This window comes from Haematobia irritans, chromosome 2, assembly GCF_050003625.1.
Source record: "Haematobia irritans isolate KBUSLIRL chromosome 2, ASM5000362v1, whole genome shotgun sequence".
NCBI lineage: Eukaryota > Metazoa > Arthropoda > Insecta > Diptera > Muscidae > Haematobia > Haematobia irritans.
In genome coordinates, this window is record NC_134398.1 from 20576010 (window position 1) to 20595311 (window position 19302).

Here is a 19302-nt window from a genome sequence, read left to right on the forward strand (position 1 = left end):
TCACAACCAATTAAGCCCAGCAATTCACAATCTAACAATAGAAGTAACAAACCTGTTAATGTCAAATACCAACATTGAACCTGCAAGACATTCTGGCAGATGAATAAAACAACAGCAGCAATAACAACAGAAAAAATTTTGGAAGACATGAAACCTACATTAGACCACTTGTTAAAAATGTAGAAAGTATGGACTTCGTTTGCCACCGAAAATGAAGAAAAAAAAATTGACTTCAGCTCAAAATATCCACAACATGAACTAAGAATGATGGATGGCAACAACATCGTAACTTTCGATGTCAGTTCTCATTTAAAGTCAAACAAATGTGTGACAGTGGCTGAGAAAACCAAAAATAAAAATCCCCTATGGGGTAAGTGACATCCAAACTAAAAGTCAGAAAAACATTTTTCCAATCTATTGAAAACCCACACATTTGTAGCTTCCTTCTTCCATTATCTTTGATATTCTAGAGAACCCCATAGATTGACAAAAAAAGAGCAGTAGGTAGATTGTTAAATTTCAATCGAAAAAGACATTCTTGCTTATCACTGCTTTTCGGAAAGTCCACTTATTCCATTCGTGGAAACACGCAGAGGACAGGTTAATCGCAGATAGACCAAACGAAGGCTTAGAGGACGAACTTAGCAAGATAGGGAAATAAATACAAGGTGGTGGAAGTAATCATTAAAAAATTTCATTTTCATAGAAAATTCTGTCAAAATTTTGTTTCTATAGGAAATTTTATCAAAATTTTATTTTTGTAGAAAATTTTATCAAAATTTCATTTCTATAGGAAATTTTGTCAAAATTTTATTTATATAGAAAATTTTGTCAAAATATCAGATAGACCAAACGAAGACTTAGATGACGAATTTAGCAAGATAGGGAAATAAGATGAATACAATGTGGTGGAAGTAATCATTAAAAAATTTCATTTTCATAGAAAATTCTGTCAAAATTTCGTTTCTAGGGTACATTTTATCAAAATTTCATTCTTATAGGAAATATTGGCAAAATTTTATTCCAATAGGAAATTTTCTCAAAATTTTATATATATAGAACATTTTGTCAAAATTTCATATCTATAGGAAATTTTGTCAAAATTTTATTTATATTGAAAATTTTGTCAAAACTCCATTTATGTACAGGAAATTTTGCCATAAATTCCTTTCCATAAGAAATTTTGTCAAAATTTCATTTATATATCACATTTTTATACCCTCCATCATAGGATGGGGGTATATTAACTTTGTCATTCCGTTTGTAACACATCGAAATATTGCTCTAAGACCCCATAAAGTATATATATTCTGGGTCGTGGTGAAATTCTGAGTCGATCTAAGCATGTCCGTCCGTCCGTCTGTTGAAATCACGCTAACTTCCGAACGAAACAAGCTATCGATTTGAAACTTGGCACAAGTAGTTGTTATCGATGTAGGTCGGATGGTATTGAAAATGGGCCATATCGGTTCACTTTTACGTATAGCCCCCATATAAAGGGACCCTCAGATTTGGCTTGTGGAGCCTCTAACAGAAGCATATTTCATCCGATCCGGCTGAAATTTGGTACATGGTGTTGGTATATGGTCTCTAACAACCATGCAAACCCCCATATAAACCGATCCCCAGATTTGGCTTGCGGAGCCTAAAATAGAAGCAAATTTCATCCGATCCGGCTGAAATTTGGTACATGGTGTTGGTATATGGTCTCTAACAACCATGCAAAAATTGGTTCACATCGGTTCATAATTTTATATAGCCCCCATATAAACCGATCCCCAGATTTGGCTTGCGGAGCCTCAAAGAGAAGAAAATTTCATCCGATCCGGCTGAAATTTGGTACATGATGTTGGTATATGGTCTCTAACAACCATGGACAAATTGGTCCATATCGGTCCTTAATTATATATAGCCCCCATATAAACCGATCCCCAGATTTGGCTTGTGGAGCATCTAAGAGAAGCATATTTCATCCGATCCGGCTGAAATTTGGTACATGGTGTTGGTATATGGTCTCTAACAATCATGCAAAAATTGGTCCACATCGGTCCATAATTATATATAGCCCCCATATAAACCGATCCCCAGATTTGGCTTGCGAAGTCTCCAAGAGAAGCAAATTTCACCCAATCCTTTAACAACCGTGCCAGAATTGGTCCATATCGGTCCATAATTATATATAGCCCCCATATAAAACATTCTCCAGATTTGACCTCCGGAACCTCTTGGAGGAGAAAAATTCATCCGATCCGGTTCAAATTGGCACGTGGTGTTAGTATATGGTCGCTAACAACCATACCAAAATTGGTCCAATCACACAAAAATTGGTCCATATCGGTTCATAATCATGGTTGCCACTAGAGCCAAAAATAATCTACCAAAATTTTATTTCTATAGAAAATTTTGTCAAAATTTTATTTCTATAGAAAATTTTGTCAAAATTTTATTTCTATAGAAAATTTTGTCAAAATTTTATTTCTAGAGAAAATTTTGTTAAAATTTTATTCGGTTCATAATAAAATTTTCATCATTGTCAACATTTTATTTCTATAGAAAATTTTATCAAAATTTTATTTCTGTAGAAAATTTTGTTCAAATTTTATTCGGTTCATAATCATGGTTGCCACTCGAGCCAAAAATAACCTACCAAGATTTTATTTCTAAAATTTTGTCAAAAGTTTATTTCTATAGAAAATTTTGTGAAAATTTTATTTCTATAGAAAATTTTGTTAAAATTTTATTTCTGTAGAAAATTTTGTCAAAATTTTATGTCTACTTTGTCAAACTGAATTATATACGTATTGATATTTTTTGATTTAATATATACCACGTATGGACTTACATACAATTTAGAATATGGTGTTAGGAGGTTTTAAGATACCTTGCCATCGGCAAGCGTTACCGCAACTTAAGTAATTCGATTGTGGATGGCAGTGTTTAGATGAAGTTTCTACGCAATCCATGATGGAGGGTACATAAGCTTCGGCCTGGCCGAACTTACGGCCGTATATGCTTGTTTAAAATTGTCCTTTCTTTTAAAAATTCTGTAAAAATTTTATTTCTACAGGAAATTCTGTCCAAAATTTCATTTCAAATGTTAAACAAATTTTCTATAGAAACGAAATTCTGACCAAATTTCGCAAAAACAATTGACAGTACCTTCCGTGAAATTACGAAATTTAATAAAACATTCATTTAAATAGGAATTTTTCTCAAAATTTTATTTATATAGACAATTTTCTCAAAAGTTTATTTCTATTGGAGATTTTGTCAAAATTTCATATCTATAGAAAATTTTGTCAATACTTCGTTTTTATAGGACATTTTGTCAAAATTTCATTCCTATAGAAAATTTTGGCAAAATTTCATTCCAATAGGAAATTTTGACAAAATACATTCCAATAGGAAATTTTTTCAAAATTTTATTTATATAGAAAATTTTGTCAAAATTGAATATCTATAAAAGATTTTGTCAAAATTTCATTTATATAGGAAATTTTCTAATATTTTCATTTCTTTTGAATATTTTGTCAAAATTTTATTTCAATAGGAAATTCCGTCAAAATTTAATTTCAAATTTAAAAAAAATCTATGGAAATGAAATATCGACCAATTTTCGTAAAAAAAATACTTTCCGTGAAATCTGGAAATTTTATCAAATTTTCATTTATATAGGAAATTTTCTCAAAATTTTATTTCTATAGAAATTTTTTTCAAAATCTATAGAAAATTTTGTTAAAATTTCATATCTATAGGGAGTTTTCTCAAAATTTCATTTCTACAGGAGATTCTGTTAAAATTTCATATCTTTAGAAAATTTTTTCAAATTTGCATTTCCATAAGAATTTTTTTTTTCAAAATTTCATATCTATACAAAATTTTGTCAACATTTCATTTCTATAGGGATTTTGGTCAGAATTTAATTTCTAAAGGAAATTTTGTCAAAATGTCATTTTTGTAGGAAATTTTTTCATAAATTCATTTCGTTATGAAATTTTGTCAAAAATTCATTTCTATAGGAAATTTTGTCAGAATTTCATTTCTATGGGAATATTGGTCAAAATTTCATTACAATAGAAAATTTTTTCAAAATTTAATTTATATAGGAAATTTAGTAAATTTTTTTTTCTAAAGAGAATTTTCTCAACAGTTCATTTCTATTGAAAATTTTGACAAAAAATTAAAAAAAAAAAATATTAAAATTTAATTTTTCTAGGAAATTTTGTCAAGATTTTATTTCTTTAGGAAATTTTGTCAAAAATTAATTTTAATAGGAAATTTTATAAAAATTTCATTTCTATAGGAAATTTTATAAAAATTTCATTTCCATTAGAAATTTTTTCATAAATTCATTTCTTCAGGAAATTTTGTCAAAATTTAATTTCTATAGGTGATTTTGCCAAAATATCATTTCTATAGGAAATTTTGTCGAAATTCCATTTCTATAAGAAATTTTGTCAAAATTTAATTTTCGTAGAAATTTTGTCAAAAATGTCATTTTTACACAAAATTTTATCAAAAATTTAATTCTATAGGAAATTTTGTCAAAACTGCAATACGAATTTTTTCAAAATTTCATTTCATAGAAAAAATTTTTCAAAATGTCATTTCTATAAGAAAAATTTGTCAGAATTTCATTTCAATGGGAATATTGGTCAAAATTTCATTACAATAGAAAATTTTGTCAAAATTTAATTTATGTAGGAAATTTAGTAAAAATTTTATTTCTAAAGAAAATTTTCTCAACAGCTCATTTCTATTGAAAATTTTGACAAAAACTCATTTGTATAGGATATTTTATTAAAATTTCATTTTTATAGGAAATTTTGTCAAGATTTTATTTCTTTAGGAAATTTTGTCAAAACTTAATTTCTATAGGAAAATTTGTCAAAAATTAATTTTAATAGGAAATTTTATAAAAATTTCATTTCTATAGGAAATTTTATAAAAATTTGATTTCTGTAGGAAAATCATAAATTCATTTCGTTAGGAAATTTTGTCAAAAAATCCTTTCTATAGGAAATTTAGTCAAAATTTCATTTCTATGGGTGATTTTGCCAAAATATCATTTTTATAGGAAATTTTGTCGAAATTCCATTTCTATAGGAAATTTTGTCAAAATTTAATTTTCGTAGAAATTTTGTCAAAAATTTCATTTTTACATAAATTTTTATCAAAAATTTATTTCTATAGGAAATTTTGTCAAAACTACAATACGAAATGTTTTCAAAATTTCATTTCATACAAAAATTTTTCAAAATGTCATTTCTATAGAAAATTTTGTCAACATTTTATTTCTAAAGAAAATTTACTCCAAAGCCCATTTCTGTTGAAAATTTTGACAAAAACTCATTTGTAATTTTATTAAAATTTCATTTTTATAGGAAATTTTGTCATGATTTGATTTCTATACGAAATTTTATAAAAATTTCATTTCTATAGGAAATTTTATAAAAATTTCATTTCTATAGGAAATTTTGTCAAAATTTCATTCCTTCAGAAAAGGTTGTCGAAATTACATTTCTATATGGAATTTTGTCAAAATTTCATTTTGGTAGATTTTTTTTTTAAATTTTCAGTTTTACACAAAATTTTGTCAAAATGTCAATTCTATAAGAAATTTTGTCAAAATTTCATTTCAATAGGAAATTTTTGTCAAAATTTTATTTCTATGGGAAATTTTGTAAAAATTTAATTCCTTTAGAATTTTGTTTTTTTAAATTTCACTTCTTTAGAAAAGTTTGTCGAAATTTCATTTCTTTAGAAAATTTTGCCAAAATTTAATTTCTATACAAAATGTTGGCAAAAATTAAATGGTTTCCAAATTCCACGTTAAGTTCAACGATAAAGGTCATATTTGAAATAGCTGTGCACTAAAGCCGTGTACCTATGTATAATAGGTAACCACTTAAATAATTAAAGAAATGTTATAAAAATATTCCCACAATTACTCTAGTCTCTATTCATCATCCGTTCGTTAATTTCACTCAAAGTAAGCAGCAGTTAAAAGTTCAGTAATCCAACTCCAACTGTCACCTTCCCTTCTTAGCACAAATTCATTACTCTTTGGTGCTATTGTTACATGGATATAAAAAATAAAAGGCCATGAGCCAGAAAATACTAAAGTAAGTAGAAAAAAAATTAAGACGATGTTGCTTTTAAGAAACAGGAGTTATAAGGACAAAGCTTAATTTCAGATGAGCAACTGAAAAACAAGCCAATTTCCCAGCCAAAGTATGCATGCATCATTGTAGATGTTAATGTTCAACAACACCTTTGAGAACTTTAACTACTCCAAAGAGCTTGCTGCCTTAAACATGAAGCCCTTTATTCTGTTCACTTCCTTTGTCATTTGCTCTTGCAATGGGTGTTGGAATGTTTTCCTACTACTATTGGAATGGCAACATCATTATTATAAACAGAGTCTTTCATACCTTCTCAACACTTAATGAGAATAAGAGATCTCCTTTTAAAGGGAAAGTTTTCTAACTAATTAAAAAATAAAACCTTCGAATGCTTCTTTAGTTTTTTTTTGTTCTCCATTTTTCCAAAGTTCATACGGTTGTAAGTGTTCCCTAAAAGAGGGTTAGAACTATTCGTAACTTATGGAAAAATCACAAGGAGCTTTATTGTTTGTTCTACTCTAATGAATAAAAAACAGACTTTGTCAGGATTTCGTTTCAATAGGAAATTTTGCCATAGGAATATATTTGCCAAAATTTCATTTCTATAGGAAATTTGTGAAAATTTCATTTATTTATTTATTTATTCATTTCGTCTATGGAATAGTACATCCTTTCAGACTACTGGCTAAAAATAAATAACATTTAAAATATTTTTAAATCTTTGTAAATTAGAACTATTCGATAGGAAAATACAGTCGAATCTCTGTTTAACAAATATCCTATTTAGCGAAAATCCAATTTAACGAACGTCCAAATTCTTAACATTGAGTGGTCTAAATAACGAACAGTTGAACAAAATTTATGTTCGATTTAACGAACAGGCTTCTAATCTTAAGAAAATAAACAACAACAAAATCAGCAATATTTGACGATTGTGAGAATGGCTTAAGTCCTTAGAAAATGTCCACAAAATACGGCATTCCCAAGATATTTAGAATCCATTAAAATGTTCGGAAACACATATTCAATGGCCGGGTAACTAGGTAAAGTTAGGTTAGATAGAGTGGCAGCTTCGCTACGGGAAATGGACTACTCCCTGGCGTGAATACACCAGTCCCAGTTCTGGCCGAAACGTATGGAAGGGACTGGTCACTTCAACACGGGTTTGTCATTAATGGGGATAAATTTACACTGCAGGCCACGGTTTGGACTCATTCCAAACTACATGACCTGGGAGAACTTAGTAGGACTGGACAGGTCCTCATGAACCAGTCTGGGACAAACCCTTAGGTACCGATATTATTTTGATCATCCAAATTGCACCAGAAAGAAAAACTTTTGGACTATGTTGGCCCATAGGTAAATGTTTAGATCAAATTATTATTATTATATGAAAATTTAAAAACTACGATAAACTCGAGCACTGGTACAGTGGTAATATTTCGTAGGATTCCCAGTTGGACAGGTGGTGAAGTAATGAGTGCTACCCGATTCTATATTTAGCTCAATAACAAGGTTAGATTAGGTTAGTTTAGGTGGCAGCCCGATATATCAGGCTCATTTAGATTATTCAGTCCATTGTGGTGCCACATTGGTGAACTTCTCTCTTATCACTGAGTGCTGCCCGATTCCATGTTAAGCTCAACGACAAGGGACCTCCTTTTTATAGCCGAGTCCGAACGGTGTTCCACATTGCAGTGAAACCACTTAGAGAAGCTTAGAAACCCTCAGAAATGTCACCAGCATTACTGAGGTGGTATAATCCACGGCTGAAAAACTTTTTGGTGTTCGGTTGAAGCAGGAATCGAACCCACGACCTTGTGTATGCAAGGCGGGCATGCTAACCATCTCCGTCTTATAACAAGGAACCTCCGTCTTATAACAAGGATCCTCCGTCTTATAACTGAAGAGAAACTATGAAATACACAGGAATGTCAACATCATTAGTGAGAGGGATAAACTACCACTGAAAAACTTTTTTGGTGCTCGGTCGAAACGGCAATGTTACGTTGAGAGTACATCTATGCCGACAGAAGCAGCAGGGTAATGCTGTATGTAGGACGTTTTAGGAAGATGTTACTATGAACACTAACTATGGCTGGCCCACCTTGAAACCGGGGACGGGAAACAAATTAGGCAATTCGTCTAAGAAGTTAGACACACAAATTATGACATGGGTCTATATAGGCCCCCATAAGACAGCGAATCTTGGATCCTCTTTTCAATCTAACCTAACCTAGATATATCAAGTTCATCAGTTTTTAAGGATTATTTAAAGTAAGTTAAGCGTCTCTGTGGTTTAATTATGTCAAAAGATTATGAATTTTTACTCATCTGGTAAAAAAGTACGATTTTTATTAAAAGTTAACATTTAATATTCCCATTCGATTTAACGAATTTTTCTAAATAACGAAAGGGCCTGACAATATATCGTTCGTTAAACCGAGCTTCGACTGTATGTCAAAATTTTATATCGATAGAAAAATTAATAAAAAGCTCATTTCGATAGGAAATTTTGTCAAAATTGTATTTCGATAGCAAATTTTGTCAAGAATGTACTCGTTATGAAAATTTTGTCGGAATTTCATTTCTGTAGGAAATTTTGTCAAAACTTCATTTCCATAGAAATTTTGCCAAGATTTCACTTCCGTAAAAATTTTGCCAAGATTTAAATTCTATACAAAACTTGTCAAAATTTTGTTAAAATTTTGTCAAAAGTTCATTTCTGTAGGAAATATTAACAAAATTTCATTCCTTTAAAAAATTTTTGTCAAAATTTCATTTCTCTGGAAATTTTGTCAAAACTTCATTTCCATAGAAATTTTGCCAAGATTTCACTTCCGTAAAAATTTTGCCAAGATTTAAATTCTATACAAAACTTGTCAAAATTTTGTTAAAATTTTGTCACAATTTCATTTCTATAGAAAATGTTGTCAATTATTCTTTCTTTATAGGATATTTTGTGAAAATTTAATTTCTATAGGAAATTTTTTTGAAATTGCATTTTTAAGGGTTTTTTTGAAAAATTTCATTTCAAGGAAATTTTTGACAAAATTTTATTTCTATGGAGAATTTTGTCATAATTTCTTTTCTATAGAAAATTTTGTCACAGTTTAATATCGAAAGAAAATTTTGTCGAATTTTAATTTCAATAGGAAATTTTTGCAAGATATAGGATATTTCATTAAAATTTCATTTTTATAGGATTTTTTTTTTTATGATTTTTTCCGTAGGAATTTTTTTCAAAATGTCGTTTCTATAGGAATTTTGGTCAAGAGCTCATTTCCATAGGGAATTTTACCAAGATTTTATTTCCATAGGAAAGTTTGTCAAAATTTTATTTCTATAGGTAATTTTGTCAAAAATTCACTTCTATAGGAAATTTTTCAAAATTTCATTTCTATAGGAAATTTTGTCAAAGTTTTATTTCTATAGGAAATTTAGTCAAAATTTCATTTCTATAGGAATTTTTTTTCAAAATTTCATTTCTATAGGAATTTTTTCAAAATTTCATTTCTATAGGAATTTTTTCAAAATTTCATTTATATAGGAAATTTTGTCAAAAATTTATTATTATAGGAAATTTTTTCAAAATTTCATTTCTATAGGGAAATATGCAAAGATTATATTTCTATACGAAATTTGGTCAAAATTTCTTTTCTTTAGGAAATGTTGGCAAAATTTCATTTCTATAGGAAATTTTGTCAATATTTAATTTCTATAGAATTTTTTTCAACACTTTATTTCTATAGGAAATTTTGTCAACATTTTATTTGCATAGAACATTTTGTCAAAATTCATTTCTATAGGAAATTTTGTCAAAGTTTCATTTCTATAGGAAATTTTCTCACAATTTCATTTCAAAAAAAATATGACAAAATTTCATTTCTAGGAAATTTTTGACAAAATATCATTTCTTTTGGAAATTTCATTTCTAGAAGAAATTTTGTCAAAATTTCATTTCTATAGGGGAATTTGTCAAGATTTTACTTCAGTAGGAAATTTGGTCAACATTTCTTTTTTATGGGAAATGTTGTCAACATTTTATTTCTATAAAAAATTGTGTCAAAATTTCGTTTCTAAAGAAATTTTTTACAAAATTTCATTTCTATAGAAAATTTTGTCAAAATTCATTTCTATAGGAAAATTCACCAAAATTTCATTTTTATAAGAAATTTTGTCTAACGGAGTTTTTCGCAAAATTTTATTCCTATAGGAAATTTATATCTATCGAAAATTTTGTGAAAATTTCATCTCTAAGTGAATTTTGTCAAAATTTCATTTCTATAGGAAATTTTGTTAAAATTTAATTTCTATAGGAAATTTTGTTAAAATTTCATTTTTATATGAAATTTTGTCAAAATTTCATTTCTATGGGGAATTTTGTTCAAATTTCATTTTTATATGAAATTTTGCCAAATTTCAGTTTTATAGGAAATTTTTTCAAAATTTCTTTTCTAAAGTAAATTTTGTCAAAATTTAATTTTTATAGGAAATTTTGCCAAATTTAATTTTAATAGGAAATTTGTGAAAATTTCTTTTCTATACGAAATTTTGTTAAAAATTTAATTTCTGAAGGAAAAAAAATATTTTTTTCCAAATTTAAATTCTACAACGAATTTTGTCAAAATTTCATTTCAAAACAATATTTTTTTACAATATACTTTTGGTTTGATTTATTTACCTCTACCTCTACGTGAATTTTGTCAAATTTTAATTTCTATAGGAAATTTTGTCAAAATTTAATTTCCATACGACATTTTGTTAAAATTTCATTTTTATATGAAATTTTGTCAAAATTTCATTGCTATGGGAAATTTTGTCCAAGTCTCTTTTCGATAGGAAATTTTGCCAAATTTCAGTTTTATAGGAAATTTTGTCAAAATTTCTTTTCTAAAGGAAATTTTGCCAAAATTTGATTTTGATAGGAAATTTTGCCAAAGTTAATTTTAATAGGACATATGTGAAAATTTCTTTTCTATACGAAATTTTGTTAAAAAATTTAATTCCTGTAGGAAATTTTGCAAAAAATGTAATTTTTTGCAAATTTAAATTCTATAACGAATTTTGTCGGAATTTCATTTGATAACAATAATTTTTTACAATATATTTTTGCTTTGATTTATTTAACTCTACCTTTCAGTGTGCACAGTTTAAATAAACTTTACAATATTCTTTTCTCCAGTTTTAATTACCAAGCGGTTTACGTCAGAGATATTTATTTTACCATTTTTGATGTCGTGTATTCCTTTTTCTTTATAAAAGTACACTCTTATACTAATTGCGATTAAGTAATGAAATAATGGATATTATTTCGTTCCAATAAAATCATATCAATTTTAATAAGAATATAAGAACACTAAGGACAGTTTTTCCAATTGAATAATTTTACCATTTTTCCAAAACATGTGCACGTAAATGAAATGCAAAAAAATGTAAGAACTATGTGCCACCATTTAATCTAAAAAATCTCATGATCAATATCAAGCGATCTGACAGAAGATGTTATAGTATCCATAATGAATTTTAGAATCAAATAGAAATTTGTTTAGTAATTCTTACATAAATTCTTGATGAACGATATTATATAGTTGCCTTCTCCCGACTTTCGGTCTGTTCTGCTTATTTCCAATATGCATATAAAAAATTATTAATTAACCCTTTTTACCATTTCACCTGTCCTTATTGAATTTTAATAAAAATTTTAAATGACAAAGAAACTGATGGCGATAATGATGTCGTTTCTGTAGCGGATGCCATCAACATGGCAACATGCTTTTGAGTAGCAGTGATAATATGAATGACCAGACCATTAAAACCTGAAGAGGAAGTCATAAAAAAGAGACCACATCTATAGGATGTAGATTCGTTTAAAAAGAGACATACACTTCACTTGTTATCTAGGGTAGGGACTTGGTATAGCAAGCACACTCATAGTAAATTCAAAGGAGTTCATACTCTCATGGATAAAGTAAAAAAAAAAGCCAGCATAGCGGCTGAATTTGAGACCATTTGTATATTCAGGCAGAAAAATATTGTGAGTACTCCATACTGTAGCTTTTATGGACATATCGGTTTGGTTGAAATACAGAACGATGTGGTAGTGTGTGGAAGTAAAATATTATTGTTAAAAATGAAAGATTAAATATTAAAAGAAAAAAACTTTCCTAGGATTATTTTAAAATATTTATTCAAATAATCGAATTAATAAACGAAACATGTCATAACTTAGGGTCTGGAATCGGGGCCTGGCCCACTTCTACGATTTTATAAAGTTTCTTTTCTTTTTTCTTATTTTGGTTAATTTTTTTTTATTGTTGTTCAAACAATTTTCACGCACAATCCACATTTCAAATCTATTTGCAAATATTTGATATTCTTTAACGATTAAATTTTTTTTTAAACATTTATTGTGACCACATATGGATCACTTGGATCAATGCCACCAATGTTGCCATGAAGAGTGAAGTATGTTGGTAGCTTTTAGCAACGATTTAATTACCAATAAAGTAATTTTTAATTGAATAACCACCAATGAAATGAAAACATTCATACATTCACTCACCAACACTTCAACAGAATGCTTTCGTTGGGTGATATATACCCAGTGGTATAAAAATATTCCATTGCCGCAAAAAGAGTGACGAAGTGGTCGCCTATTTGCCACCATTCATACTTTTGACGGGTGAAGTGGTATGCTCATTGACTCCTACCTCCTTTCATAGTCACTGGTAGATACTTCTTACAGGAGCGGGTGGTATCCCTAATTCGGCACCTAAATTGCTACCTCATAGTACTGCACAAAACCATTTTTTTTCTACGACAAACTTCGACCTCGTAATAACTCCTCACCACCTTTCGTGAGCTTATTCCCTACCGCAATGTGGACCGCCATTTCCTAAGGCTGGCCTTGCAATTTCTCTCTTTTGTATGAATAGTTGGGATATGGTTCTAACGCGAATGAGTTACGAAATTGTCAATTGTCTTGTATATACCATTTATAGGAGGATGTGGTATCCCTTATTCGGGGGTATAACGCGGCGGAATTTAAAAGAAAACCCTTTTAGAGTGGCATTTCCCTACCTCTTTGTCAACGAATCATCAAAAATTATCTACAAAATTGAGCATAGGCTTTTCAATGAATCATAATGCAGACACGTTCATTAGATAGGGTCGCGAAAAAAAGTTCATGCAGTCACCCCCCAGTTTTGTAGCATATTTGAAGACAATTTCAGAACACTAAAACTTTTTTTTTTCCGTGCACCCTACGACCCCCCGAAATGCAATTTACTGTACTGTGTCGTCATTTGAAGTCCGATCGAAAAGAAACGCATATCGTTGTTCATGGTTGATCAGGGGCTATATTTCGTGCATTGGTCATTTTTGACTCCGACGTCAAATTTGATTTTTAATTTTTTTATTTCGCTTCGTATACCCCTATGATGCCCATTTCTTATAACCATTATAAAGATCTTATCAAAATATGAAACTTTTGCTTTGGAAGTATTTAATTATATTCATAAACAAAAAAGTTACAGAGATTTTAAAAAGTCAATAGGTCACCCTACACCATCAAATAGCTTTTGCTGTGTTGTCATGATATCCGATCGAAACCACATGCACATCGTTATTCACATCTACGAAATTAATTTGAAAGGTATTTAATACACACAAACTGTTTATCTGTAAATTTCTAACCGTATCATTATACATACTCGTTGTGTGCACTACGACATTTTCTGCGTTATGCAAAGTTCTTGTGTTTTTGCTTGAACAACTTGAGAGCCTACTGTTTTAAAATCTAACAATCAATCTAACAATAAAAGTAAGTGGTAACGGAATTGTGGAAAATTACGAAGATCGTTATGCTGCTTACACATTGGTTAAATTTCTGCCTTTCAACATCTGACTACGCCGTATTTTTTTTTTGCGTTTTCTTGTCATCTTCACAATGGTGAGCAATGTTGTCACATGAGTAAATACTTTAAACAAGAAAATATTAGATTAGATTTGTATTTGATTTGAGTACATTTCATGTTTATTAATTGTACAATTTTATTATGCGGCTAACAACTTTTTAGAATTAATTTATAACAAATCCGGTCTAGAATCAAGTTTACTATGTTGTTGGCGACTTTTAATTTTGGATATTATATAACCCAATCGTTTATCGTCTGTAACATGACTAGTAGATTCATTTTTAACACTTGCGGTGCCTGCTTTCTTTAAATATAAAAGGAATTCAATAACTTGATGATTTGTTGGTAATTTAGTTTTGTCGATAACCCGAGCTTCGAATTTCATTTTGTTTTCACTTTTTTCAAATACTATCAACAGCCTTCTCTCACAAAAATATGGACAGACTTAAGAAATCATGTAGCGAAAGTGTTTGTTAGATTTTTTGCTAGAACAATTTGAGAGCCTACTGTTCTCAAATTGTTCTAGCAAAAACACATGCACTTTGCATAACGCAGAAAATGCCGTAGTGCACACAACGAGTATGTATACAATGATACGGTTAGAAATTTACAGATAAACAGTTTGTGTGTATTAAATACCTTTCAAATTAATTTCGTAGATGTGAATAACGATGTGCATGTGGTTTCGATCGGATATCATGACAACACAGCAAAAGCTATTTGATGGTGTAGGGTGACCTATTGACTTTTTAAAATCTCTGTAACTTTTTTGTTTATGAATATAATTAAATACTTCCAAAGGAAAAGTTTCATATTTTGATAAGATCTTTATAATGGTTATAAGAAATGGGCATCATAGGGGTATACGAAGCGAAATAAAAAAATTAAAAATCAAATTTGACGTCGGAGTCAAAAATGTCCAATGCACGAAATATAGCCCCTGATCAACCATGAACAACGATATGCGTTTCTTTTCGATCGGACTTCAAATGACGACACAGCACAGTAAATTGTATTTCGGGGGGTCGTAGGGTGCACGAAAAAAAAAAGTTTTCGTGTTCTGAAATTGTCTTCAAATATGCTACAAAACTGGGGGGTGACTGCATCAACTTTTTTTTTTGCCTTAGGCCGTGACCCTACCTAACGTTCATTCGAGTTTTGTATTTCATGTTAAGTAAAATTCTTAAGGCTTTATCAGATCTAACGTTGGCCGAACGTTCCGATTTTATTTTTGAGACTTCTACCATATGATTGGTATATAACATTTTGTTGCAAAAATATCGGTTCTGGAATCTTGGTATAAACCGGTGGAAGCAAAATCATCATATTTAGCCCTGGATTTGGTTCGTATACTCTCCAGTTAGTTTTGCATTTTATATCTGACATCCACCACATTTTTAATTTCTTATTTTATGGCTCAGTAAGTACCGCCTTCGAATCTGGGATAAGTAGGGCGACATTTTGGAATGTTATATAAAAATCATTCAAATAAAAGTAGTGTTTACGACGCATAATGCGGTAACGAAATGGGGTTACCCACATGTCGTCTACAATGGACGGCCGCTATGGCCACCAATTAAGGGTACCACTAGGAGATAAAAAGGGTAGGTGGTACCATAGGTGACCCTGGTAAACGTGCTGACTGATATCTAAATTTATTAAACAGAATATTGTGTTACCATAGTAACCACAAGTAAATAAATATTTTCAGACATTTTAGTTAATTTTATGTTGTTTAGAAGAATAGTCGGGGATTTTCCCTTTTTTATTGCGTTGAAATTGTAATTAGAATTTAATTGTTAATGGAAGGTAAGTATGTTGCTTCTTTGAAACAAAAACAATTTTAGGGAGCATTCTAACTTTAAATCTAGGCTTTTTAAATTTAGGACACAAATCTTGGAAATTTGCGTCCTTCAGTCAAAGCAGTAGGTCTTTGAAGTAAGGCGAATTTTCCTTAAAGTAAAGAAAAAACATTTTTATATTGAATATTGAATCTTTAGATTTAAGATATAAGGGTAAATCCAAAGTAAATGACCCCTACGGGCATATCAAATTTAAAAATTGCAATTGTGGCGAATTAAAAGAACAAATAAAAAAGCTGAGAGAAGATCTTCAAAAACGAGATGCTTTATTACAAGGTAAGTATAAATAAAAAAATAATGACCAACTAATTTTTTAAGTACTTCTTTTCAAATTTTTCTTTGTACAACTATAATAAAAATTTATATTTTTACAAATTTATTGCAGAACAAGTGAAATTCCTGGCCGAAGAGATTGCCAAGCAAAGTTCAATATTAAAGGCCATACACTCCAGAGAAAACGACGTGGATGCCTTAAAAAGAATGTTCCCGATAAATACAGAAGAAAAGCTACGGGAAGTTAACGAATCAATATTGGCAGAAAATAGACAAGAATATGTTAGTATCTTCCGGTAAATTTAAAAATACTGTATATAATATAATATTTATAATTTTAATAGATTCAAACCTTGAAAGGACTTATTGAACCAAATGGTATCAAGAAAAATTTGAGAAGTATTTTAATGCCGCAGATAACGTACGATTACAACGTCGATGGAGTGCAAGGGAAAAAATCTCTCAAAGGTTTATGTAATTTTTACAGTGTATTAATAGGTAACTGAATATTTTTATAATTATTTGGTAATTTTTAAAGTTATTTGTATACTAATTAACTCACAAATTTGTAGATTCTATTCAGTGTAGTGGATCTGGAAAGCCGGAAGAGGAATTGCGGAAAGCAATACAGCTGCAAAAGAAGCGTCACTTTAAAAGTATTTCGATTTCAAAAATAAATAAAAATTTGCCACAATGCCCTAAATAATATATTCGTAAATATTTGATTAGCATAAGATTTTATTTTAGGTTTAGTTTTCTTTTTTTAATTTTTCTTTCTATAAAATACTGGATTGAATTTTTGTTTTGTTATGTATACATAGTTTTGTTTTTATATATGTTTTTTACTTTACTACTTTACTTTAATTTGAATTAATTTTGTATTATTTTAATCTTTTAACTAAATATATAAACAAAAAATATAAATGTATATATAAACTAAACAATGAAAATATAATTTTATAAATGGGCGGTAAAAGAAAACGGTTAATACGATGGCTAAATGGCGATACCCCTGTGGTATCTACTAAGAGCTACCATCACATGTGGTGCCTACAATAGACAGGTGCCTTGGGCACCAATGTGCGGTACCACTATGAGCTGAACGGAGTAGGTGCCGCCGTAGGTGGTCCCCCGTAAACGATGTGGGATCGATAGACCCCTTCCTAGGACAAGCCCATGTTAAATTCGCCACCCAAATGCATGTAAAAGGTATTGTGTAGGACCAGGGGTAGTGCCTAAAGGGCTAGCGAATATACAGGCTTTTCGTTGATCCCTCACACCACTGGGTACATACACCCACACATACATAGGAATGTGTTGAAGTGTACAGTGATTCGAAGGAAGTGTATGTGGATGGGATTTAATTTTCTATTTTTTTTTTTCACAATTTTATAATTAAAATATTTTATTTAAAAATAACTAAAGAAAAATTTAAGAAGCAAAATAAAATTACAAATACTGTGCTTGGAAGGCCTTTTTCCAGGCCTGTCTAGGCATTACAGAGGCCTGCTTAGGACATTACACCTTCCTTTCCATTTAACATAGGGTGAGATTGGAGGGAAAGGCCTTCTTTGTAGCTTACATAAAAGGGCGTTCACCTGCCCTCTAAACAGAAGGAGTTCTACAGGGGTGTATATAAGAATTCCTACATAATTACTGAAAATAAAACCACACCTTCGCTCCTTCTTATTTCAGGCATGTTGCAGCGCTACGTCAAGAAGGTGTTCTGTAGTACAGGGCGGTCTTCCCTATACGTTCTCAAAAGAATGACTTTATCATTACTAGACATAGTTATTGTTATACCCTTCACCACTACTGTGGTACAGGGTATAATAAGTTTGTGCATTTGTATGTAACGCCAAGAAGGAAAAGTCTGAGACCCATCGTTTAGTATACCGATCGTCTTAGAATTAAATTCTGAGTCGATTTAGCGATGTCCGTCTGTCTGTCTGTCTGTCTGTCTGTCTGTCTGTCTGTCCGTCTGTCTGTCTGTCTGTTGATGTATTTTTGTGTGCAAAGTACAGCTCGCAGTTTTAGTCCGATTGTCCTAAAATTTGGTACAGGGTCCTGTTTCGGCTCAAAGACGATCCCTATTGATTTTGGAAAAAATCGGTTCAGATTTAGATATAGCTGCCATATATATTTTTCACCGATCTGGTCATAATTGGCGTGTATATCAACCGATCTTCCTCAAATTCCGTATATCCGAATATTTTAGGAGTCTCGAAAAACTTGCAAAATATCACCAAAATCGGTTCAGATTTAAATATAGCTCCCATATATAGCTTTCGCCCGATTTACACTAATTTGCCCACAGAGGCCAATTTTGTGCTCCGATTTAGTTGAAATTTTGCATGGGGAGTAGAATTAGCATTGTAACTATGCGTGCCAAATTTGGTTGAAATCGGTTCAGATTTGGATATATCTCCCATATATAGCTTTCGCCCGATTTACACTCATATGACCACAGAGGCTAATTTTTAACTCCGATTTAGTTGAAATTTTGCACAGGGAGTAGAATTAGCATTGTAACTATGCGTGCCAAATTTGGTTGAAATTGGTTCAGATTTGGATATATCTCCCATATATAGCTTTCGCCCGATTTACACTCATATGACCACAGAGGCCAATTTTTAACTCCGATTTAGTTGAAATATTGCACAGGGAGTAGGATTGGCATTGTAACTATGCGTGCCAAATTTGGTTGAAATCGGTTCAAATTTAGATATAGCTCCCATATATATGTTTTTCTGATTTCGACAAAAATGGTCAAAATACCAACATTTTCCTTGTAAAATCGCCACTGCTTAGTCGAAAAGTTGTAAAAATGACTCTAATTTTCCTAAACTTCTAATACATGTATATTGAGCGATAAATCATAAATAAACTTTTTCGAAGTTTCCTTAAAATTGCTTCAGATTTAAACGTTTCCCATATTTTTTTACTAACATTGTGTTCCACCCTAGTGCATTAGCCGACTTAAATTTTGAGTCTATAGATTTTGTAGAAGTCTATCAAATTCTTCCAGATCGAGTGATATTTAAATGTTTGTATTTGGGACAAACCTTTATATATATATATATATATATATATATATATATATATATATATATATATATATAT

The 19302-nt window shown here is 30.2% G+C and overlaps 1 protein-coding gene across 1 annotated transcript; it reads left to right on the top strand.

Moving 5' to 3' along the window:
- Positions 1 to 267: 267 nt before the first annotated feature.
- LOC142224488 (uncharacterized) lies at positions 268 to 16935 on the top strand. The gene is made up of 5 exons (XM_075294264.1): positions 268 to 370; positions 16045 to 16182; positions 16292 to 16461; positions 16524 to 16677; positions 16752 to 16935. Exons 1-5 carry the CDS (start codon positions 268 to 270, stop codon positions 16883 to 16885), a joined length of 699 nt encoding a protein of 232 aa, XP_075150379.1. The 3' UTR covers positions 16886 to 16935.
- Positions 16936 to 19302: the final 2367 nt, after the last annotated feature.

What these genes read in the sequence shown, in the direction of transcription:
- LOC142224488 (XM_075294264.1), top strand. Translation starts at nt 268, where the DNA reads ATGGATGGCAACAACATCGTAACTTTCGATGTCAGTTCTCATTTAAAG. An exon ending in AAATAAAAATCCCCTATGGG is followed by an intron (nt 371 to 16,044) that starts GTAAGTGACATC and finishes TTGAATCTTTAG; the next exon opens with ATTTAAGATATAAGGGTAAA. An exon ending in CAGAAAATAGACAAGAATAT is followed by an intron (nt 16,462 to 16,523) that starts GTTAGTATCTTC and finishes TAATTTTAATAG; the next exon opens with ATTCAAACCTTGAAAGGACT.